Below are 26571 nucleotides of genomic sequence, written 5' to 3'. Positions count from 1 at the left end.
CTAAGAAGGACAAGGAAAAGAGTATAACCAAAGGGACAGAGATATGGGAACATACAAAAACAGCAGAGTTTAGTCTTTGGCACTCACAAGAGTTAGAAGCAGAGTCAGAAACAGGCCTGCATACAAATGTTGATTCCAGATCAAGGACCTTAAACTCTGGTAATGAGGAGCTAGCTCAGTAATAAAACAATGGGACTAGGTTTAAAATGCAGTATTTAAATCATATCTATCTCTAAAGAAAAATAATACATAAATACAAGAGGAATATAAATGTATCAATATTTCAGCCTGTTAGAGAAAGACCCCAAACATCCTTAACATCAAGTCACATAAAGATATAAATTTATTTAATGTCCATTATTGTAAACTAAGTGTGTTGTTAGGCCCCGTCAAGACATCTTTGACTCATAACGACCCTATGCACAGCAGAATGAAACACTGCCTGGTCCCGCTCCAGCTCCGCAATCCCTGCTATACTTGAGCCCATAGCCGCAGCCACTGTGGCAATCCATCTCATTGAGTGCCTTTCCCTCTTTCATCGACCCTCCACCTTACCAAGCATGATATCCTTCTCCAGGGAATGGTCCCTTCTGATAACATGACCAAAGTAGGTGAGAAGAAGTCTAGCAATTCTCACTTCCAAGGAGCATTCTGGCTGCACTTCCTCCAGGATAGATTTGTTAGTTCTTTAAGCAGTCCAAAAGCATCAATTCTTTGGTCTTCCTTATTCATTGTCCAGCTCTCACTGGCATATGAGGTGATTGAAAATATCATGGCTTGTGTCAGGCACACCCTAGCCCTCAAGGAAATATCTTTGTTCTTCAGCACTTGAAAGATGTCATTTGCAGCCAACTTGCTCAGTGCTATACATCATCTGATGTCTTGACTGCTGCTTCCATTGATGTCAACTGCACAACCAAGCAATGTGAAGTCTTTGACAACCTCAATCTTTTCTCCATTTATTGTGATGCTGCTTATAGGTCCAGTTGTGAGGATTTTTGTTTTCTTTATATTGAGACATAATCCATACTGCAGACTGTATTCTTCAGCCTTCATCAGTAAGTGCCTCGAGTCATCCTCACTTTCAGCAAGCAAAGTTGAGTCATCAGTGTATTGCAGGTTGTTAATAATTCTTCCTCCAATCTTGATGCCACATTCTTCCCCATATAATCCAGCTTCTTTAATTATTTGCTCAGCATATAGATTGAGTAAGTACGGGGAAAGGATACAACCCTGACGCACTCCCTTCTTGATTTTAAACCATATAGTGTCCCCTTGTTGTGTTTGAATGACAGCTTCCTGGTCTATGTACAGGTCCCTCATGAGTACAATTAAGTGTTCTGGAATTCCCATTCTTCTTAATGCTATCCACAACTTGTTATGATCAACATAATCAAATTCTTTTGCATAGTCAATAAAACACAAGCAAACATCTTTGTGGAATTCTTTGCTTTGGGCCAAGATCCATCTGACATCACCAATGACATACTTTGTTCCACATCCTTTTCTGAATCCAGCTTGCACCTCTGGAAGTTCTCCAACAATGAACTGCTGCAACCATTTTTGAATTATCTTCAGTAAGATTTTACTTGCGTGCAATATTAATGATATTGTTTGATAATCTCCACATTCTGGGGGTTCAGCTTTCTTTGAAATAGGTACAAATATGGATCTCATCCAGTCAGTTATCCAGGTATGTCTTCCAAATCTCTTGGCATAACTGAGTGAGGGCCTCCAGTGGGGCATCTGTTTGTTGAAACATCTCAATGAGTATTCCATCAATTCCTGGAGCCTTGTTCTTTGGCAACTGCTTCAGTGCAGCTTCAACTTCTTCCTTCAATATCTTTGGTTCTAGATCATATGCCACCTTCCTGAAATGGATGAAGATCAACCAGTTCTTTTCGGTACAGTGACTCTGTGTATTCCTTCCATCTTCTTTTGATACTGCCTGGATCATTCAATATTTTGCCAATAGAATCTTTCAATATTGCAACTCGAGGCTTACATTTTTTCCTCAGTTCTTTCAGCTTGAGAAATGCTGAGTGTATTCTTCCCTTTTGGTTTTCTAACTCCAAGTCTTTGCACATTTCATTATAGTAATTGGCTTTGTCTGCTTGAGCTGCTGTTTGAATCTTCCGTTCAGCTTTTTTATCTTGTCAGTTCTTCCATTTGCTTTGGCTACTCTCTACTCAAGGGCTGGCTTCAGAGGCTCTTCTGTCATCCATTTTGGTCTTTTCTCTTTTTTTCGTCTTTTTAGTGACCTCTTGCTTTCTTCATGGATGATGCTCTTGATGTCATCCCATAATTCTTCTGGTTTACAGTCATAGGTGTTCAACGCATTGAATCTATTCTTCAGATGGTCTCTGAATTCAGGAGGGATATACTCAATGTCATATTTTGGCTCTTGTGGACTTTTAATTGTCTTCAACTTCAAGTTGGACTTGCGTTTGTGTACTTGATGGTCTGTTCCACAATCAGCTCCTGGCCTTGTTTTGGCTGATGATACTGAGCTTTTCCATTGTCTCTTACCATAGATGTCATCAATCTGATTCCTGTGCATTCCACCTGGTGAAGTGCACATGTATAGCCACCATTTGTGTTGTTGAAAAAGGTATTTGTGATGAATAAGCCATTGGTCTTGCAAATACTATCATGTGATCTCCAGCATTATTTCTGTCACTAAGGCCAAATTTTCCAACTACCAGTGGTTCTTCTTTGTTTCCAACTTTTGCATTCCAGTCACTAGTGATAATTAACACATCTTGATTGCACATTTGTTCAATTTCACATTGCAGAAGTTGGTAAAAATCTTCAATTTCTTCATCTTTTGCTTTGGTGGTTGGTGCATAAATTTGATTAACAGTTGTATTAAATGATTATCCTTGTAGATGGGTGGATATTATCCTATCACTGACAGCATTGTACTTCAGGATAGATCTTGAAATAACCTTTGTGATGATAAATGCCGCACCATTCCTGTTCAAATTGTCAATCCCGGCATAGTAGATCATATGGCTCTCTTATTCAAAATGTCCCAAACCAGTCCACTTCAGCTCACTAATGCCTAGGTTGTCAATCTTTATGCATTTCATTTCATTCTTGACAACTTCCAATTTTCCTAGATTCATACATCGTGCATTCCATGTTCCGATTATTAATAGATGTTTACAGCTGTTTCTCCTCAATTTGAGTCACGTCATATCAACAAATGGAGGTCTTGAAAGCTTTACTTTATCCATATCAGTAAGGTTGGTTGCACTCTGATGATGCAGAACTTTCCCAGTCCTATTTTGAGAGCCTTTCAACCTAAGTGGCTCATCACCCTGCACTGTATCAGACAATGTTTCCAGGCTATTCATATATTTGCCTCGTAATGTATTAGAGAGCATTGCTCAGCTATTCATAAGGTTTTCCCTGGCCAATTCTTTGAGAAGCGGATGGCCTCTTCCTTCTCCCTAGTCTGTCTCATTCTGCAAGCCATGCCAACACCTATGTGCCATGTGCAATGCTGGTGGCATTTGACACACCAGTGGCACAGCCTCAAGCCTCACAGTAACATGCCACCAGAGCATGACAAACCAACAGACCAGTTTGTCTCCCTTAACTGTTTGAACCCTCTCCACCCTCCCCTTACTAGGATCCCTGCCACTTACTCACTCTGTCCTGGATGTCCTGGCTTTCCTTTCCTTTCCCCCCCACTTTTCCTGCCACTTGGGGTTTGGAAATGGGTCCCTCCCTTACCTGGATCCCTCTGCCACTTGCTCACTCTTTCTTGGACACCCTGGCTTTCATTTCCCCTCTGCTTTTCCTGCCACTTGGTGCTTGGAGCCTGGGTCCCTCCCCTTAACTGGATGCCTCTGCCACTTGCTCACTCTGTCCTTGGGGCCCTGGCATTCCTTTCCTTTCCCTTCCATTTTTCCTGCCACTTGGGTGTTGGGGTCTGTGTCCCTCCCCTTACCTGGATGCCTGTGTCACTTGTTTGTTCTGTCCTGGAGGCTCTGGTTTTCCTTTCCTTTCCCCTCCACTTTTCCTGCTGCTTGAGGGTTAGGGCCTGGATCCCTCTCCTTATGTGGATCCCTCTGCTCCTTGCTTATTCTGTCCTGGAGGCCCTGGCTTTCCTTTCCTTTCTCCTCCACTTTTCCTGCCACTTGGACATTGGGGCCTGTGTCCCTCCCTTTACCTGGATCCCTCTATGCTTGCTTGCTCTGTCTTGGATGCACTGGCTTTCCTTTCCTTCCCCCTCCACTTTTCCTGCCACTTGAGCTTAAATTAAGTATTCTCTAGTTATAATATTTGTTGGCACAGTGGTTAAAGATTTCAGCTATTAATCAAAAGGTCATCAGTTCAAATCCACTAGCTGCTCCTTAGGAGAAAGATGCAGCAGTCTGATTCCATAATGATTTACAGTGTTGGGAATCCTATGGGGCAGTTCTACTCTGTCCTGTAGAGTCAGAATCAACTTGATGACAGGGGGTAGGTTTTTAAGTGTTAGTCACTTAGGCCTGGTGACCCAACATTCTATATAAATTATAATATAGGGACAGGAAACACTAGTAAACAAGTTCTATCACCTCTGGGCTTCAGGTTTTAATTCTGAAAACAAAAATGAGACTTCTCTTTTCAATGTAATATTCTATGTTATCATCATCTACAGAGCTACAAGGAAAGGTTCAAGATAAATTTTAAAATAATGAATTACCGGATAGATAAAATTGCTTGAAAATATTTATGATTACTGTTCTTTTATATACCAAAATTTTTTAAACTTGAGACAATTCAGCAACTTATGATATAACTAAAGCATCTCTTTACTTCTTATTGGAAATTCAGAGATGGGTAGGAGAGAGATAAGATAAATTTGTTTAAGTCCTAGAATTGTTTTGTTTTTAAGCATTTTCCATCACTTTTTAGATTTTAAGGTTTAATTTTCCTAAATATTCAGTCAGTTGTTTATGGTAATATTTTTATGGGTCTTAAATATTCCACCAGTTTCTAAATATTTGATCAATGTCCAGAGACAATGAAGTGATCAATACAAAATTATTCAAAAATCAGTGCTTCCAATGAAAACAATCCAATTCATGGATTAAAAACTTTTGTGCATAGTGGGGTGGTTTTATATCTTTTTAATACATATAAAAATGTTTTACATGCTTTATAAGTAATACCTACATGGCTATTTTTTTTTTTGTTTTGTTTTCTCCATTATAAATTGTGTATTTATTTTATCCTTAAGCAGCTTTGATAAAGTTTTCTTTAAAAGAAAAAAAAAAAAAAAAAAAAAAAAGGAAAATTACTTAGTCATCACTGTCAACCTTGGCAAATTCACATTTTAGATAAAGTTAAGTGGGATATTTATTAGGTTCATTCAAGCAACAAATCCCAATACTTAAAAAAAAAAAAAAAAAAAAACAGTTCTAAAAGGGGAAAAGGAATTTTCTTTCTGTTTACATAATCCTGAAAAGAGGATGAAGATATTCTTTCATATTCAAATATAAAACAGAAAGATGAGAAAAAACATTATTTGGATGAGTAGTTTTAAATATTGTTAGAAAAGAGACCATGTATTCCTAGGAAATTGTACACAGAAGTCCACTATAAGAAGCAGACAAGAGTAGAGCTACCCTACAGGGAGCTTGGGGACAGAGGGGTCTTGAGGCGATGACAACATCTTCTTCCATCCATGAGGTACCTCCACAAAGGGTAGGGTGAAAATAAGTAATTTAAATTAGCATTCCAATACTTGTAAGCTTTGTTAGTGTACCAAATACACAACTAGGTTCATAAATCTGACCTTATTCATCAGTATTAGTGAAGGAAAAAAATAGATCAAAGTTCTACAGGAATCACGGACTGAAAAGTTACAAAATCAATAACTGGAAATGCTCAGAGATTTTCAGAAATTAATTAATTTTTTCCAGTAAAATTTCTTAATTAATTTATTTTAAACCATATTTGCTTCTCCTCAAAACATGAATTTTGCTTTCCCATATAGGCCTTTATTTAAAAACAGAGCTTTCTCTTCTTCAGGTTAAATATCTGCAATTTTTTTTAATTGCACATTAATTGGCACATTGTCCTTAACTGGCACATGTCTCACAGTTAAGCAATGTTAATTTTTATGAGCCATTCACAGAGTTTAGAGTGTTGCTTGGATTAAGGCATTCAATCCTCAAAAATATTTGTGAGTTCAGTTCTTAGAATCCCCATAGTACAGATAAAAAAACAGGAATTTCAGAGATTATGCAGTTGGCCCAGGTTCAGACACAGGAAATGGTGGCCTGAGTTTCACATTCAAGTAGGGATTCAAGAGCCCACACTTTTAACCACTGAACTATAACTGCAAATGGCATCCTATGTCTATGAAATGGAATAAAATAACTCCATATAGATAGCAAATCTTGTCCTTATTAGTGTCACACTCTAATCTGTTGATCTCACTTAGTTAAAACTGTACTAAGTTAAAATCTATAAACAAATTTATACACAGCCTGGTTTTACTTATTCAGGAATTAATGATTAATTATGGATTATTCCAACAGTTTCCTAACTCATTTTATGACCTCAGTTCTTGTCCTTTTAGTGGTCTCTTGTCCCTTGTCACAAAGTCACCATATAAGTCTTTGACTCTATCAACACAGCATTCTATCAACCTACTATTAATCAATCAGAGTACAAATGGGATAAAAAATAACCAGATCTATACCTATAGGCAAGAAACCATGTTGTGAGGTGATTAAGCACTCGTTGTTGTTGTTGTTGTTGTTATGTGCCGTCGAGTCAGCCCTGACTCATAGCGACCCCTCCTTGGGTTTCCGAGGCAGTATCACTACGGAAGTAGGATTGCCCAACCTTCCTTCCGGGGAGTGGCTGGTGGGTTTGAACCGCCAGCCTGCTGGTTAGCAGTCAAGTGCCTTAGCCACTACGCTAATAAAAAGCTCAGCCAGTTCAAACCATGAGTGACTCTGTAGGACAAAGATATACTTTAAAGATTTACAGCCTAGGAAACACTATGGGGCAGTTCTACTCTGTCCTACAGGGTCATTAGGATTTGGAATTGATTTGACAGTAACAGGATACCTACAGGTAAGGAGCTCTGGTGATGCAGTGGTTAAAGTGCTGAGTCACTAACTGAAAAGTTGGCAGTTCAAACCCACCCAGGAGAATGATGTGGTAGTCTAGGGTTGTTATGAGTCAGAATTAGCTTGACAACAATGGGATATTTTTAATAACTATAGGTAAAGGAGTCCTCATGGTACAATGGTAAGCATTTTGCTGCTAATTGAAAGGTTGGTAGTTCAAATACATCAGTACCTCTGAGGGAGAAAATATCTGGTAATCTGCTCCTATAAAGACTACAGCCTATAGAGCAGATCTCTGTTGATATGACTCAGAATTGACTCAATGGCACACAAAAACACAACATACCTGTAAGTACTCACTTCTGCACCTCTAACCTATACTATAGCAGACATTTTAGGGGAGGAATACCCAATAATCAAGGTTAGCACAGACCTACTTGTGCTTACTTACTAATCTGTGATCAACAATGATCAACAATTTCACCACAGATATGGTGAAACCCATGTGAAATTGTTCATTGTAGATTAGTAACTAAGTACAAGTAAGCCTACCTTGTTTACTGGGTACTCTATTCCTGTCTGGGATCATATATTTGAAAAGATGTTTTGATTCTGCAGGAAGGTGCTATGAGGTTGGGAGAGAGAGAGATGTTAGCCACACCTAGAAGAAGAATCTTTGATGGGGTGAAAAAACTGTGAAATTGTTCACCACAGATTAGTAAGTAAGGACAAGTAAACCAGTGCTTACATTGTTTATTGGGTAATCTGACACTGTCTTATAATATTCTCATGGTTCTATGTATTTTTGGCTTGTTTTCCAAATTAATTATTTGAGGGCAAAAACCACGTGAAGAATCTTTGCATTTCATTATGCCTTATCCTACAAGACCTTGGTAATTCCTGTAGTTTCTACTGTATGTTTGATCATAAAGATAAACAATAAAAACTCTGACTTCATTACTAAATGAGAATGAAATTTAAACAGTCTAGTTGGCCACTGTTTTGTAGCACTACATACAAGGTTTTTAGGAAAAGGACTTTTAATAAATTGGCTAAAATATAGTTTTAAATTTATTAATGAATTTAGATTAATCATATTTTTTTTCTTTCCAAAGGTAATAAAAAGAGAATCTGATGTATTATTCTTATCGCTATTTTTTTAATTAAAAAAAAAACAGTTGCCACTGAGTTGATTCTGACTGAAGGCAATTCCACATGTATCATGGTAGAACTGTGCTCCTTAGGGTTTTCAGTGGCTAAATTTTGGAAGAAGATCACTAGGTCTTTTTCCTGAGGTATCTCTGGGTACTTTTGAACCACCAACCTCTCATTCAGTAATTCAGCACTTAACTGTTTGCACCTCCCATGATCTTCTATTACTTATGTAGTGTTTTTTAATTCAAAGCACATTCAGATTCATTATCTACTACTTCCTTTCAATAATCTTGGCACTAAGTATAATCATTAGCATCATTCTTTACATTATAAATGAGGAAGCCACAATTTAGTGAATTGTGTGACTTGCTCAGGTAGCTAGCAGCAGAATGGATAAGACAGGATCCCTGTAAAGTTCTAGTTTTAGAGTCTTTCAGTGCACAATGATGTCATCCTATCAAATAAATTCTGCTGTATTAGGACACATAAAATTGTACGACCAAAGAAATGCATACTTATGCCAAAATGAAAATAAAATATGTGTAGAATTCATATATTGAAAAGTGTGCATGAATTATTTCTACTGCTATTGGTTTCTAAGTACAACTACAACTCAGAATACACATCTTCTGGTCAAAATATAAAAAGCTCTGGTGGTGCAGTACCTAAGAACTAGAAGGTTGGTGGTTCAAACCCATCAGCTGCTCCACAGAAGGAAGATGGGGCACTCTATTTCTTTAAAGATTTACCACCTTGGGAACCCAATGAGGGTTGCTACAAGTAGGAATTGACTCGATGGCAGTGGGTTTAGTTTTTTGGTTTGGATCAAAATATATTACTTTAACATACTTTAAGCACACAGACACAGCAGGGGCTTATTAAATGCTTATTTGGCAAGCTGACACATATAGGCATACATATGTGTTCCAGAAATGTGCTCAGTGCTGTTTCTACCTACACTGTTGATAAACAAGAGTAGAGAGGTGTAGCGGGCCTCCTCCTTGCTATGTAATGTTAGACATTCCATGTAATTTAATAGTTCCCATCAGTTATGTGAGCAGTGTTCATCATTTCCCTATCTTCATCACTACTTCTTTACACAAAGAAAGTCAAACAAACTTGCTCTTCCTAAAATGTCTCTAAATGAGAACTAAATGTTTTGATAGATAAAAATGGGCTTAAAACATCCTCCAATCTTACTCCATTTCCACATTTATAGAGAAAAGGGGTACCAAATATAATTCTAAATTAATCAGTTACTCACAAATAACATTTTGATTTATGGCAGCAGTAAAATACTTTTTATAACCCAGAGTGTGCCACTATGATGTATGAGGGTTTTTTTTTATTTATTTATTATTTTTTAATGAGGATATTCATGTAACGCTTATATTACCCCCATTTTATATTTATTTAATTACTTTTTAACTGTTTATCAAAATATATTTTGCACTGGCATCCTTCATACTTGCACAGATTTTAATATTCTGCAACTTTTATATATGACTATTCTTTAGCAATACAATTTACTAAATAAATAAAATTAAATAGATACATGCCACCACAGAAACAAATAAAAAAAATTCAATGATTAAACATAAATTGTTTATTCCATTTTCCATCTCCAAGTTCTACCCTTTGAAACATGCAATGTCAATGACTGGAAATATGTTCTTTAGTGTGTTGCTTTCTCATAATTCTTAACATGTAATTATTTCTCACAGAATAATTTGCTTTCATAAATATCAAAATAAGTAATATTGACTTCATTGATATTTCCTTTCCCTTGGGCACAAAATAATGAATTTGAATTTGAATTCTTGATTCAATTGCATTTATAAACAGCTAATAAAATAACCCAAGAGAAGGCACTATATATCATGAACATGCATTTCAAGGTCATGAGGAAAACCTGCCTAAGTGAGCCTCATAAACAACCTTCCACAGACGTAACATTATTCTCCTACCTAGGGAATTATTCATAATTCATCAAATAGATATCCAGGTTTGTTTATTAGCAATTTCTCTGGATAATTTACAATCTAAACCTTAAAGAGACAATTTCATTGGCCTGCCATTTATCATATCATCAAGTACACAATCATACTTTCCATACTTACCAAGTACCTTTCAGAGGACACGCTGACTAAGATGAGGTCATCTCCCACTCGTACCTTCTCTCCTTCTGATCGCTGCTTAGAGGCAGGGTGTATTGTCCACCAACAAGCCTCACCTGCAGAATGATTGAAAAAGGAAACACAGAGAGGACCTCTAATCTGTTTTCTTCGCTAGTGACTCCAAAATGAAAGGGGGAAATTAAATAGATTTCAAAATAATTTTCCTTAAGACCAAATTGTTCCACTCACACAAATTTCAGAAGTGCAAATTAATCTTTTAAAATATGAAAAAATAAACTAAATTATTGTAGGATATGGCATAATGAAATGCAAGGATTCTTCTCACAGAAACTGCTTGTGATATTTTGAGAACTTAGTGTCTTCACCACACCCACCTAAGCACTGCTTAAAAAGGATATTTATGGTAAGATAAGTCCAAGTTCACTAGCCATGCTGATCTAATTGCATTCTTTATTCAACCACACTCTTAATGCTGCTCTTTGTAATAACACCTAGTTTTATTGTCATTTGATTTTCACAAAGACGTGGGGTTTTGTAAGGCTACAACTGTATTATAATAACAACAACAACAGCAAAAAAAAAAAAACCTCAAAAAAGATATGCAAAATGTTGTCATCTAAAATTTTACTAAGCAGTTCCTTATGTAAAATAAAAAGAAAAGGAAAATGGAAAATCTTCAGAACATTGAGAGTAAAAACATAAGTAAGGATCGTTTTCTCCTACTTCCATGTTCTGAAAGGATAAATATGTTAAGATATACATTTTTGCTTTAAAAATGTGTAAATGCATGTCCTTTTGGACAGTTAATTCGCAAAATGCCATGTGAGCAGAAAGATGAAAAACATTTTAATTTTCTACTTTTTCATTTGAATGTTGACACTGAATATGTTACATTTTTAAATTAAAAAAAATATTTTCAGAAGAAGAGTAACAAAAATGTTATGCAGTAATACTTTCTGAATTAATCATTTGAAATGAAAATGGATAACTTTCAGTGTATCATTAGTAAATACTGATTTTTTTAATCTAAACTCATAAAAAGAATATGGTTAAAGGCTAGTTTTAATATCTAACTAATTACATGGGAACGACCACTAGAAACAATATATACTTTGTCCTTTTGCTAGAAACCTTCTTTAGAAAGTCATTCATTTTTTTCCATACTTCATTGGAAGGACATCCATCTGAAGGATCTTCTATCACATCTCATGACTTATTCCAACAAACCCCTGCAGAGGGGCCATTGTCTCTCAAGTACTCACCTGTTGTGTCCTCTTGCAAGCCAACATCAAAGGCCAGTTTATCAGTTGAAGACCGGGAGGTAGAGAGGCAGCAGAGATACTAAAAAATAGAGTCAGTGTTGTCATTAAATGTTTATAGTCATATCCCTTTCTTGTTCTCCACATAATTTAGTATCTGTCTATCTCTGCTGTAGTGGTTAAAGCATTTGGCAGCTAACCAGAAGATCAGCAGTTTGAACCCACTAGCTGCTCTGCAGAAGGAAGATGAGACAATCTAATTCTGTAAAGATTTACAGATGGCACTGTTTGGATTTTTTTTTTTGTTGTTGTTGTTGTTGTTGTTGTTGTTAATGTCTGCTGTATCAGTCTTTTCCTTGCTGCATACTTCTGTGCAACATCTAGGTTTCTGAGTGTGTGTGAAGCTTATCAGTACTTAAACAACATTCATCAGGAGTGATGTTCTAAAGGAAATGTGATCTTTTTCCTCTCATCAAAGACTAAAGCAATGTGCTCTGTTAGTAAAAGAAAATGAGTGGCTGAGGATGTGTTTGTACATCTCTAACTTCATGTGATATTCATGATCATCAGTAAAAGCACAACTTCATCTGACAGTTAGAAATCTTCCTCCCAAACAGAAATTTGATAACTATTCACTTTTATCTTCTATTTTCTTTTTTTAATCAAAAAAATTTAACCCCTGGAAATCCATCCAGAATTGACTTTGGTGTGCTACATGTCACACTACAGTGAGTTTTATCAAATACATGCATACATATGCTTCCCTAACAGAAATCAAACTCTCAAAGCATCAACTTCTCTTAGCTTTATTTTTTTTCCTTCAGTTTTCTTAACTAAATATTTTTGACATGAAGTTTAGAATAATTTTCAGGCCAGGTCCCCTATCTTCACCCCAACCTCAAAAACCTTGTTAAAGGTTATAAGAATAGGGACTGAAAATTGAATGAGTTATGAGATATGAGCTCAAAATGCACCACTGTCTACAGTGACGAAGTGCACTGCCAATGAGTATAGGAGCCCTGGTTAAGGGTCCTCAGAGACAATTTGGGGAACTAAGCAAACCCAAACTCTATACAACACTCAACAACTAAAGCAAAGGCTAGAAAATTCCCATCATGGAGTAGAGCTCAACCAGCTAAATAGGTGTGTATAAGTGTGAAAAACCAGGGGATGGACAGATTTGGGCACAGATATGTTTGCAAATTAGGTGGAAAACAGTTCAATGGGAATACGATACAAAACTGACCTGGGGAACAATGATTCTGTCTCCTGACAGCAAAGCATTGTTTCCCTTAGTTTGGGGAAAGGGGCTTAGTTGGTCCACAAACATGTCCTTAGCAAGGGAGGAGTGTGAATCTGACAAGTAGCTATAGTGATCCCTGAGGGTTGGAAATTTTAGATTTAAACTGCCTGGGGAGGCCAGGAAGTGAGTGGAGAGATTTGGAACAGCTAAGGGAAAAGAACTTGTCTATCAGTTTGTCATACTCTGGTGGCTTGTGTGTTGCTGTGAGACTGAAGGCTATGCCACCAGTGTTTCAAATGCCAACAGGGTTATGCATCATGGACAAGTTTCAGTAGAGTTTCCAGACTAAGACAGACTGGGAAGATGGAAGACGTCATCCACTTCTCAAAGAACTGGCCAGTGAAAACCTTACCAATGGCAGTGAAACACTGTCTGATATATTACTGGAAAATGTTATGAATAGCCCTGACACATTTTCCCATACAGTGCCAGAAGATGAGCCCTTTAGGGTGGAAGGCACTTAAAATATGGCTGAGAAAGACTTGCCTCATCAGAGTAGAGCTGACCTTAATGATGTGGATAGAGAGGAGCTTTCAGGACTTCCATTTGTTGATGTGGCAGGACTCAAAATGAGAAGAGACAGCTGCAAATGTCTTAATAATTGGAACATGGAATGTATAATGTATGAAACTAGGAAAATTGGAAGTTGTCAAAAATGAAATGGAACGCATAAAGATTGATATCCTAGGCATTAGTGAGCTGCAATGGACTGGTTTTGGCCATTTTGAATCAGACAACCATATGATCTATTATGCCAGGAATGACAAACCGAAGAGGAATGGGGTGGCATTCATTGTCACAAAGAATGTTTCAAGATCTATCCTGAAGTACAATGCTGTCAGGATAATATCCGTAAGCCTACAAGGAAGGCCAGTTAATACTATTATTATTCAAATTTATGCACCAACCACCAAAGCCAAAGATGAAGCAACTGAAGATTTTACCAACTTCTGCAGCTGAAATTGACCAAATATGCAATCAAGATGTGCTGATTACCACTGGTGATTGGAATCCAAAAGTTGGAAATAAAGAAGATCTCCTGTAGTTGGAAATTTTGCTCTTAGTGATAGAAATAATGCTGGAGATTGCATGATAGAATTTTGCAACACCAATAACTTAGGCATTGCAAATACCTTTTTTCAGCAACACAAATGGCAGCTCTATACATGGACTTCACCACATGGAGAACATAGGAATAAGATTGATTACATCTGTGGTAAGAGGTGAAGGAGAAGCTCAATATCTTCAGCCAAAAAAATCCAGGAGCCAATTGTGGAATAGACCATCAACTGCTCATATGCAACTTCAACTTGAAGCTGAAGACAATTAAAACAAATCCATGAGAGTCAAAATATGACCTTGATTCTATCCCTCCTGAATTTAGAGACCATCTAAAGAATAGATTTGATGCATTGAACAACAATGACTGAAAACCAGAGGGATTGTGTGATGACATCAAGAACATCATCCATGAAGAAAGCAAAAGATCATTAAAAAGACAAGAAAGGAAGAAAAGACCAAAATGGGTGTCAGAAGAGACTCTGAAACATGTCCTTGAACAGACAGTCATCAAGTCAATTTGACTCATAGAGACACCTCCTTGGGTTTCCAAGGTGGTATCTCTACAGAAGTAGATTGCCCAAACGTCCTTCTGAGGAGTGGCTGGTGGGTTTGAACTGCCAGTCTTCTGGTTAGTAGTCAACTGTCTTAGGCACTACACCACCAGAGCTCCTGAACAGAGCAGCCAAAGCAAATGAAATAAATGACAAGTTAAAAGAGCTAAACAGAGGATTTCAAAGAGCAGCTCAAGAAGACAAAGTCAGTCATTATAATGAAATGTGCAAAGACATGGAGTTAGAAAACCAAAAGCAAATAACACACTCAGCATTTCTGAAGCTGAAAGAACTGAAGAAAAATTTTAAGCCTTGAGTTCCAATATTGAAAGATTCTATGGGCAATATATTGAATGATGCAGGAAACATCAAAAGAAGATGGAAGGAATACACAGAATTATTGTACCAAAAAGAACCGGTCAATGTTCATCCATTTCAGGAGTTGGCACATGATCAAAACCCAATGATATTGAAGGAAGAAGTTGAACCTGCACTAAAGGAATTGGCAAAGAACAAGGCTCAAAGAATTAACGGAATACCCATTGAGATGTTTCAACAAATGGATGCTGTACTGAAGACACTCAGTTGTCTATGCCAAGAAATTTGGAAGACAGCTACTTGGCCAACTGACTGGAAGAGATCCATATGTGTACCCATTCCAAAGAAAGGTGATTCCACAGAATCTGGAAATTATCTAACAATATCATTAATGTCACATGCAAGTAAAATCTAATTCAAAAACAGTTGCAGCAGTATATTGACAGGGAACTTCCAGAAATGCAAGCTGGATTCAGAAGAGTACAAGGAACAAAGGATATAATTGTTGATGTCAGATAGATCTTGGGTGTAAGCAAAGAACACCAGAAAAATGTTTACTTGTGTTTTATAAACTATACAAAAAGCATTTGATTGTGTAGATCATAACAAATTATGGATAACATTGAGAAGACTGGTAATTCCAGAACAATGAATTATACTCATGAGGAACTTGTACTGAGAACAGGAGGCTGTCATTTGAACAGAACAAGGGGACACTGCATGGTTTAGAATCAGGAAAGGAATATGTCGAGGTTGTATCATTTCACCACACTTATTCAATCTATATGCTAATCAAATAATCAGAGAAGCTGGACTATGTAAAAAAGAACGTGGCATCAGGATTGGTTGGAGACAGACTCATTAACAACCTGTGATATGCTGACAACATAACTTTGCTTGCTGAAAGTGAGGATGACTTGAAGCACTTACTGATGAAGATTGAAGAATACAGTCTGTAGTATGGATAACACTGCAATATAAGTAAACAAAAATCCTCACAGCTGGACCAATAAGTAGCATCACAATAGATAGAAAAAAGACTGAAGTTGTCAAAGACTTCATATTACTTTTACTACAATCAACACCACAGGAAGGAGCAGTCTAGATATCAGATGACATATTGCACTGCACAAATCTGCTGCAAAAGTCCTCTTTCAAAGCAAAGATGTCTCTTTGAAGACAGAGATGAGCCTGACACCAACCATGGTATTTTCAATCACCACACGTGAGAGCTGGACAATGAATAAAGACAGCCGAAGAAGAGTTGATGCTTTTGAGTGGTGGTGATGATGAAGAATACTGAAAGTACCATGGACTGCTAAAAGAACTAACAAATCTGTCCTGGAAAAAGTGCAGCCAGAATGCACCTTGGAAGAGAGAATGGCCAGACTCTGTCTCACCTACTTTGGTCACGTTGTAAGAAGAGATCATTTCCTGCAGAAGGATATCATCCTTGGTAAAGTGGAAGGCCAATGAAAAAGGGGAAGGCCCTCAATGAGATGGACTGACATGGAGACTACAATGATGGGCTTAGGTATAGCAAGGATCGTGGGGCTGGCACAGACCGGGCAGTGTTTTTTTCTGCTCTACATAGGGTCGCTATGAGTCGGAGATGACGCAACGGCACCTAACAACAACATTATTTGAGAAAAAGTGAGAGCTTTATATTCAAACTTCTCAGGCAAAAACAAAAGATGATCCCTACTTAAAGTCTTGCATAATATTTCTCAATAATATTACAGTAGGAGGCAGGGTCAGTCACTATTAACAAACATTCTGGACTCTAATATTCACAGCAATTCTAAGGTAGATACTATCATTATTCCAAGAATATTAATGTAAATTCCATAGGGTAAGGACTTGGTCATACTCATGACTGGAACTAACACCTGGAACATTAGTGCTAAATAAACACAATACATGTGAAATACTGTTTATTGAATGAATAGACAGATGTCCAATCCAATTATGTGCTTAGAAAGGGCCAGTAAGGTGTGCAATATTATTCAATAAGCAGCAACATGAAAATGAATCCAGACCTGACAATCAATTCAAGGATCTCAACCTTCTGTTATGTATAGGGAGTAGTTTTTTTAAAACATTCCTTCATATTTTATTGTTTAGGTTATTTCATATGGTTTCTGTGCTTTAATTGTTATTGAATTAGGAATTTTTTTGATGATGTTTTAATTAGTCATTGCTATATACAAAAAGAAGCTAGTTTTATATATTTCTTGTATATCCAGCCACTTCATGAAAGTATTTTACTTTTTTTTTTTAATTTCATATCTAAGCATATTGGTGGAAATGTCCAGAACAATATTAGACAGCAATGGTGATAAAAGAGATTCTTGCTTGTGTTTATTTGTTTTAATTTTATCAAGAATTGTATCAGTATATCACAATTATGATATTGGCTATCCATCTGAATTTGATATTCTTTATTATTAAGGAAATAATCATCAACGGTTAATATAAAAGTCTTTATTAGAAATGAGTGTTGAGTTTTACTAAAGATCTTTCTCAGTACTTGTTAAAATGATTACAATTTTTCTTACTTGAATTATGTGATATGCCACATTAATGTTAATGGTATTAAGTCATCATTAAAATCACAAGTACATTTTCCTTGTATTTCTTTTCCTACACTGTTGAATTCTGTTAACTAGCCCTTTAAAACAGATTTTCACATCAATATTCATGATTGAGATAAAAAATTTTTTTTTTTTTTTTGAGAGCTTGTCCAGTACTGGTACTGAAGCTATGCTTAGTCTCTGGCTTTGAAACACATTAGATAATATAGGAATTACCTCATGTTCAGAAGTTTAATGATGAATAATAAATTACATTATACCTCATCATTCAAATATCATATAGTCTCTAAATTTATATCAATGGAGAATTTAAATATCATTGAAAAATAACTTAAGCTATGATAATATGTAAAAATAATTAAAATATAATTTGGTTTTACAAAAGATCTCAATTATGCAAAAAAAAAAAGTAAAAAGAGAGGAAAAATTAAAAAAATTTTTAAAGTTGCAAATGGTTTTTCAATCATCAGTGTGATCATAAAGAATTTTCTTCTTTATTTCTAGATCTTTTAGGTTGACTGTCTAAAGCTTTTTTAATTTAAAAAAAATCATTAAAAAGAATTGAACTAAATTTTTATAAGTATGTGGAAGCTGAGAATGAGATAATTGTTCTTGTGAGAAACCTGGTAGATGATTAGGTGAAAGAAGTAACTGACTCTGAAAAAAGAAAAGGAACATCAAGTTAAAGGGTGGGGGGGGGGATTGGTAGAAATGACAGGGGAGCTCACAGGCAGATTATCTTTTTTTTAAATCTTATCTTTCAGTCAGGCCATTTTATTCTCTGATAGATGAAGTGGCTAAAACAAGTTTTTTGGGTTTTTTTAAAGAAAAAGTTTTCATATCTCTCTCCCTCTAAAACTAGTCTAGCAAAAGCAAGATAGTTAGTTAAACTAGGAACTATAGAATGGTAGAATGGAAAGGTCTTAAAGGTAATCTAAAATGACACTCAGAATGACAACAAACAGGATACAAAGAGATTAAAGAATACATACATCCAAGCTTATTAATGCCTTCACTGAAATGCTATTGCTAACATTTCCTGAATACGCATCCCCAGTGGATCAGCATGTTTACTCACCATGCCACTATAAGAATGGCGCAACAATATGGCATGTCCATAGAGGAGTGTTCGATGGCCACCTCCTTGAGCAGTCTGTAGAAAGAGGAGAAAGGGGAGGGAAGAGAAAAACACAGAGTAAACATAAATAAATTATGCTCTCTTGCTTTCCTGGAATTTTGTTTACTAGGAAAGAATAAAGTAAGAGCTACTGCAGACAAGACAAAGTGCTGTGGGAAGAAGATTAAACTGGGATAAAGCTATCAAAGAAACTACCGTGGGGACAGAATTCAATCTGTTCTTGTTGTTGTTATGTGCTGTCGTCAGACCCAACTCATAGCAACCCCTCCTGGGGTTTCCGAGGCAGTATCACTACGGAAGTAGATTGCCCAACCTTCTTTCCGAGGAGTGGCTGGTGGGTTTGAACCGCCAGCCTTCTGGTTAGCACTCAAGTGCCTTAGGCGCTAAGCTACCAAAGCTCCTACCATTCAATCTAGTTCTTGAATATTGCACTTGATTTCAGTGAACACGGCAGTCACTTCTTGATTTCACTCTTGCCCTACCCTGTCAATCCAATTGTTAAATGTTTATTTCCTATTTTCTTTCTCATTAGCTGCAATCCTTAGCCTCTCTCATCTAGGTAAAAGCAATAGCTTCCAAGCTAGTCTTGTTGCCTCCTTTCTCTCTTCCACATCACCAGTAGGCTTTCCATGGCACTTAGAATAACCCTATTCCTAACAAGGGGCTGTGAGACCCTTTCTGACATGGCCCCTACCTTCCTTTCCATCCACATCTCATGTTCTTCTCCCTTACTTTTTTCTAGCTCCAATGATCTTCTTTCAGTTTTAAGATGTGTCTCACACATTATTATCTCTGGTAGCATAGTGCCTAAGGCACTTGACCGCTAACCAGAAGGCTGGCAGTTGAAACCCACCAGCTACTACTCCTCAGAAGTAACATGGGGCAATTTATTTCCATAGCGATACTGCCTCGGAAACCCAAGGAGGGGTTGCTATGAGTCAGGTTTGACGGCATATAACAATAACAACAGCAGCTGCAATAATGGTTCTTTTTAGCTCTTTTATCATTTTCCATGTCTCAACTTCAATGTTACTCCAGAAAGTTCTCTTTTGATCTCTAATCTAGGTTGAAAATCCCTTTCTACAGCCTATTTTTTAAATCACAGACCTAGAGGTTTCCTCATTATACTTATTATAGTTTGTAATTATATACCTGTACTTTACTTAATTTTGTAAGTCTTGCCTGTCTTTCTCATTATACTGTGACCTCATTAACAGGAACCCTGGATACCTGGGCCGTCAGTATATCCCAGGCACCTAGCAAAACACCTGGTATGCAGTAAGCACTAAATAAATATTTGTTCAATAAATGAATATTCCTAAAACAGAAAACTGATCATATCACCTCCAGGTTTTAAAAAGTTTCATACATCCAGTTGCTTACAGCATGGACTCCACACTATGTGAAATAGAGAAGTGCTTCCCAAATGTAAGCTATCAAAGAATGACCTGGAGAATATACTAAAGTATAGATTCCTGGTCCCTACCCTTGAGATTCTGATACAGTAAGTCAGAGAATTCTCATTTCAAAAATCTCCCAGGTGAAGCTGATAATGCTAATCTAGGGGTCACATGTTGAGTAGTATCAGCATAAAGGATATTTAGTCTCAAATCTTTCCAGCCTCATCTCCATGTTCCAAAACAGACCCAAACACTTTCACTTCCCTGGATATGCTTGCTGCTTTCACATTGCTCTGTCTTGCATTGGGAGCTCTGGAAGGCTAATCAAACCCAGCACCCATTACTCAGAAGGAAGACTGGGCAATCTACTTCCATAGAAGATACTGTCTTGGAAACCCAAAGAAGGGTCACTATGAGTCAGATTCGACTTGACAGCAGTGAGTTTAGTGAGTCTATCTTGCATTATAACCTCCCCTCTGTAGTGTTTTCAGTCTCACAAACTACTCATGTCTTAACTCAGGTTAAGAGCTACCTCTTCCATGAAGTCCCATCTGTTCCCTAAAAGGCAGCTGACCCCTTTGTGCTCCTACTGCCTGAGGTTTACAAGAATACTTGGCTCTGTTGCTCTCCATTGTAATCACCTTTCTCTCCTTGATCAGACTGTGAACTCATCAAGGAGAGTGACCTTGTCTTGATTATCCTTCAACACCAGGCTCTTAGTACAACACTAGGCCATAGTAAGCAACTCACTAAATACTTGTTAAATGCCAAATGGCTGAAGGGGAATCCATTTCCAGCTAAATGAGGAGTTAAGATTTAAAGCATGATGGCATGTAACCACAATATTTGAGAAGGAGGACAGACTGTGGGATGGTAGGTGGGTTGCAGAGAGAAACATAACTGAAGCTATAAAATTAGATAGGGTTAGCCCATGGAAAGTTTAGAATTTTACACTAAAGAGTTTGCACTTCTTTCTATAGGAAAAGGAAAACCTTAAGGATTTTAAGGATGAGGAGTGATGATGTTGACCTATCCCTTAATAAGTGCAGGAGAAAATACTTTAATACTATTAAGCTTTTATTTTTTCAACTAAAAACATATCCTCTTCTTATTATTCCATATAATTTTTCTTAAGTTACTTTGTTATGCTTCAAAGACCTCAGAACCATTTAGAACAGAAATAAAAAAACTATTACAAAAAAAATCACTTTTTCACATACTGAAAGAAAAAGGGAAAATCTACTTTATAAAATTATATTCCTTCACAGAATGAGGCTCTTTCTAGAATGTACTTATATTTTCTATAATACATTTCATTTATTTTGGCCAAAACAAATTCTATTTACCTTGTTTGGTTTATATTATTTTGATGGAAGCTCATTTTTTTCATACTAGATTTGAGTTCCAAAGCTAGAAAACATAGCTGAACTTTAATAATACTTGACAGTCACACCATTCAAAACAAATTTTTTTAAAATGAAGGACAATGCTTTAGATTTTACCTAAAAGTGCTATGTGCTCCTATTACTCTAAAGTTTTTATGCATACACACACACACATACACATATGTATATGCATATATATATGTGTATTAACACACACACACACTCCAAATAAAAATCAAATTAGTCGCTGTTGAGTCAATTCCAACTCATGGAGTCCCCATGTGTTGCAGACTAGAACTGTACTCCACAGAGTTTTCAAGGCTGTGACTTTTCAGAAGCAGATTGATAGGACTTTATTCTTAGGCACCACTACGTGGTATTGAACCACCAACCTTTTTCTTAGTAGTCAAGTGCTTAACACTTATGCCACTCACAGGGTGTCTCTCTCTCTCTCTCTCTCTCTCTCTGAGTATGCATATGTATACATACACACACACACACACACACACATACACATATGCACATGAAGCCTCTTATGTATATGAAAGCTGGACAATGAAAAAGGAAGACCAAAGAAAAGTTGACACCTTCAAGTTTTGGTGTTGGCAAAGAATACTGAAAGTACCATGGACTATCCTGGACGAAATGCACTGGAATGCTCCTTGGAAGCAAGAATGGCTCACCTACTTTGGTCATGTCAGAGGGATCATTCCCTGGAGAAGGATATCATGCTTGGTAACGTAGAGTTTTAACAATAAAGGGGAATGGCTTCAACAAGATGGACTGACAAAGGGGCTATAAAGATGGGCTCAGGTATAGCAAGGATTGTAGAGCTAGCACAGGACCAGGGACTATTTCATTCTGTTGTACATAGGATCACTATGATTTGGAGTCTACTTGATGGCACCTAATAACAACAAATATATACACATAGCCAGCACAGTGAAATCAGAACAAATGAAAATTTGTACAATGTGTGTGTACCGAACGATAACCAGAACACTGAAAAATACATGGGAAATCCTGAGAAGCCTCAGAAGAAGTGTAGTGAGGCTCTTCAGGAGCCTGATGCAGGAGACTGGATCATTGCCAGGACTGGAAAGAGTAATACATATTCAAAGTAGAGTGGTTGGCTGCCATTTTTGAGTGGGATAGGTATGTTCCAACTCTATTGGTCAAGAGCTTTGCTTGCTATGCAACATGCTTACAGCCCTTATTTTCTAAGAGGGAGATTAAGCTTCTAGCAGGGTGTTGATTACACTCTGGTTATCGTTCTGGTACACTCACATTTTAAAAATTCTGGTCCATTCCAATTTTGCTTTGATGGCCATGGGTGAACTAGGAAGAACCAATTCAATGTTCTGACATATACACAAATACGTAATATAATGTACAACCTGGTTAAGCTAGGAGGAGATACGGTATTGTCTGAATTTCCTTTAATCATAGATTTTACATGATAAGAAAATTATAGATCTTTACATGACAGATTTTCTCACTATTTAAATGCTAATTCATGCCACAGATTGAGTTTTAGTAGGACTCTCATCAAAGTCTGCAAAATAGTCATACAAAATAAATTTTTTACTTAAAAGATCAAGTCATTGAGAATACTAAATGGATACAATTTCTTGTCATATGGTCTGCAGTACTTTTCTTCGAACTTGTAATATTAAATGATATTACTCTAATTGGTTATGATTCAGAAAAAACGAAATGTGTAATTTCCACCCTTGAGCAGGTGGATAACTTGCTCATTCAACATTTACCCAAGGACTTGTTATGTGAGATATATGCAAAGAAGAATCATGATTCTTTTCTATGTCAGTTTTCTTTTTAAAATTGGCCTGATCCTTGCTTTAATGAAATCCAACAAATATTTACAGACTCTTTCAGATATAAGAAACTACCAGCACTTTATCAGGATGTTCATACCATGCTGACATTTCTAGGGTTATTCCTTCAGATTCTACAATCTACCTTAGGTGGATTATGGGACTACCCAACAGCAATTTCAATGAAAATAAAGGCCATCACAGCTTGGTGATTTATCACTAACAGTAGTAATTCAGGACTCTGAAAGAGATGTCTATTTTCCCTGTAAAACCCCCAAACCTAAAACTGTATTGTTATTGTTGTAAGGTGCCATCAAGTCATTTCCAACTCATGGTGACCCTATGTACAACAGAAGGAAACATTGCCTGGTCCTGTACCATGTTCACAATCATTATGTTTCAGCCCATGGTTCCAGCCACTGTGTCAGTGTATCACATTGAGAGTCTTTTCTCTGTTTTACTGAACCTAAAATTTATAAGCACACTGAAACAGCCATATTAAGTTACAGGGGATCCAGCCAGGGCTAACTGAGAGGATCCAGCCAGGGTCAAGATGAGAGTCCATCATGTTAATGGGGCAAGCCCTTTCAAGATAAGAAGGAAAACGATCTCGGTGTGTTTTATGTTTACAAATTATTTTTTGGCATCTAGAACACTCAAAATAAGTGTTTTCAATTGCACCTAATTAAAGGGAAAATTAGGAAATTAAATTTTATGTAACACAAATAAACCTTCAATTCACTTAATGCCATCTATACTATAAATAGTTTTGCCAATTCTCCAGTAAAGAATATCAGATAAAATAAACTCTTTCCTATTTATCTGAAAAATGTTTATTGGTAGTCTACTGTGAGAGTAGTACAGTACAAGTGCTGAGGATATTATGAAAAAAGTTCCTGGTCTGTGTTCCTTTCCTTTGCAAATGAAAGTTTTCCCTGAAAACTCTAATTATTCATTCATTGAAAAAATATTTACTGAGCCTCATATAATTTATTTCAAACTATTTGCGTACTAGTAGCAAAGAAAATAGAGGTTAAAAAACTATATCTCTGTGTATTTTTTAACATCTCCAACCATATGAAGGATGATCATAACCTTCTTGTAAAAGTATTATCTGAACTTATAAATCCTTGCAGTAAATTCCCAAATGTGACCTACACAAAGACTCAAGCAGTCCTGCCGCCTTAGAGTACCAAGTAAACAATCAGTGTGATTATAATAATTAATGAGAAACCTGGCTTCATCGAAAAATTAATGTGCCTGAAAAAGGTGGCTGAATATCGTCAAGACAGCCATTGGTACAGGATGGCTTGTGATAGTATATTGACCAAAAGTTCCCCAAGAGAACAAATCAGGCTTATGACAGTATTAATTACTGTTTGCAGTCCCTGTATGGTACAAATAATTAATGTGCTTAGCTGCTAGTGGAAAGGTTGGAGGTTCAAGTTCAACCAAAGTTGCCACAAAAGAAAGGGTGGGTGATCTACTTCTAAAAAATCAGCCATAAAAAACGCTGTGGAGCACAGTTCTACTCTGACATGCATGGGGTCACTAAGAGATGGAAGTGACTACATGTCAACTGGTTTAATCATTGTTTAGCCCATTTGTTGGGCTCCCTCAATAAGAAAGCATCTGTTTGGTTTTGAGAGTTTAAACAATGTATTTCCAAGTATGAAACCCAAAGCAAATCATAATAGAAAGGTGAAAGCTGAATAAAATTCAGTATCACTTTCCTTTTAAGTGGTTTAAATTACTATAATTTCATGCATACAACCTCTCCTTAATCAAATTATACCTTTTCCAGATCATCCAAACCAGGTATGAAAATAAGCCGTTGGCCTTCTGGCCTCACAGTTAAAAGAAATCCTTTGCAAGGAAAGAAAATATTCGTATCTTGCTGCTGCTTATAACAATTTGCCAACTAGAGTCGTAGTGCCTAAGGTATCTGACTGCTAACCAGAAGGCTGGTGGTTCAAACCCACCAGACACTCCTTAGAAGGAAGATTAGGCAATCTACGTCCATAGAGATATCACCTTGGAAACGCAAGGAGGGGTCGCTATGAGTTGGACTCATCTCTATGGCAGTGAGTTAGAGTCCTTATCTCAGAATATGTCTAATTTAGTGGTTAATAATGACTATCTTCTCAATGTAATAATAATATTTTTTACCAAAAAATGATGTTGTTGTTGTTATGTGCCATCGAGTTGGACCCGTCTCATAGCGACCCCTCCTTGGGTTTCCGAGGCAGTATCCTACGGAAGTAGATTGCCCCATCTTCCTTCCAAGGAGTGGCTGGTGGGTTTGAACCGCCAGCCTTCATTAGCAGTCAAGTGCTTTAGCCACAATGCTACCAAAGCTCCCCCCAAAAATGATAGCTGGAATTATTTGACATTTTGGAAGATGTTCTGTGTCTTTTCTTGATAGATGCCTTCAAAAAGGTGTTCTACTCTGTCATTTCATTCAAACTGTCAAATTCTTGTGGTTTGTGAATAGTTTCAGTTTTTAGTACTCAATGCATCTGTCTCAGTTTTGCAAAAATATGAATAGACTTTGCTATGCTAACTCAACAGAAAGACCTGAGTACTCTGCTTCCTTTCCTGAATGCAACTTTTAAAATCTAGATGTAAAATTTTGATTTGAAACTTTTCAGATGTTATATCTTTTGAAATAACATTCTTTTAAAATTTAAAATTTCATTAAGCCTTTATTAACTGAATACAAATAAATTTCTCTATATACTGTTCCTCAGATTTTAGAATAAAAAAATAAATCTCAAGAATGCTATCTGAAAAATCCAGTGGGTATACTTAAAAATGAACAAAAACTTTCTACAATATGACCTGAAATAACACTATGCTATTCCTCTCCTTCCCTACATATTTTATTCATAGATACAACCAGGTATTATACTCTACTCTTCTCTTTTGTGTTATTTAAAATCTTCTCCACTGGGAAATGAAAAGATGTTGAATTTATCTCTTCTGAAGTAGCTAAAAAGGCAATAGTTTCTTGGTGCCTCTTCTAATTCCCAGGATATGAATTTCCTATTGTACTTATTCACACACAAGTGCTTAAAGACAAAACAGACAATATAACCTACAGACTGAAGATCCTACTTGGAGAGCTATAGAGAAAAATCTATTTTTATGGGAGAAATTCCTAATATTGGCTAAATAAAAATTAATATGTTAAAATATGACCCAAAGACATAAATGTTTGTTAAATTGTTAAATCTAAGCATGTAATATACAGATTTGAATTTAAATTTTCTAAAGTTTGATTTTAGGAGCTCTGGTAGCATAATGCCTAAGGCACTTGACTGCTAACTAGAAGGCTGGTGGTTCAAACCC

At 36.6% G+C, this 26571-nt stretch overlaps 1 protein-coding gene across 1 annotated transcript in view; it reads right to left on the bottom strand.

Annotated features, from left to right (window-relative positions):
- Nucleotides 1-26571, bottom strand: part of RYR2 (ryanodine receptor 2) — a 1099979-nt gene that overhangs the window by 867581 nt on the left and 205827 nt on the right. The window contains exons 6-8 of the mRNA XM_007942720.1: nt 18541-18615; nt 11638-11716; nt 10358-10470 (exon numbers count right to left, since the gene is read on the bottom strand). Of these exons, the coding sequence (XP_007940911.1) occupies nt 10358-10470; nt 11638-11716; nt 18541-18615 (267 nt within the window). The remainder of the gene's footprint in view (nt 1-10357; nt 10471-11637; nt 11717-18540; nt 18616-26571) is intronic.

This window comes from Orycteropus afer, unplaced genomic scaffold, assembly GCF_000298275.1.
Source record: "Orycteropus afer afer isolate SDZICR_OR568_19922 unplaced genomic scaffold, OryAfe1.0 scaffold00096, whole genome shotgun sequence".
NCBI lineage: Eukaryota > Metazoa > Chordata > Mammalia > Tubulidentata > Orycteropodidae > Orycteropus > Orycteropus afer.
The sequence above is the reverse complement of the archived record's forward strand: the minus strand, read 5'-3'. Positions and strand labels throughout refer to the sequence as shown.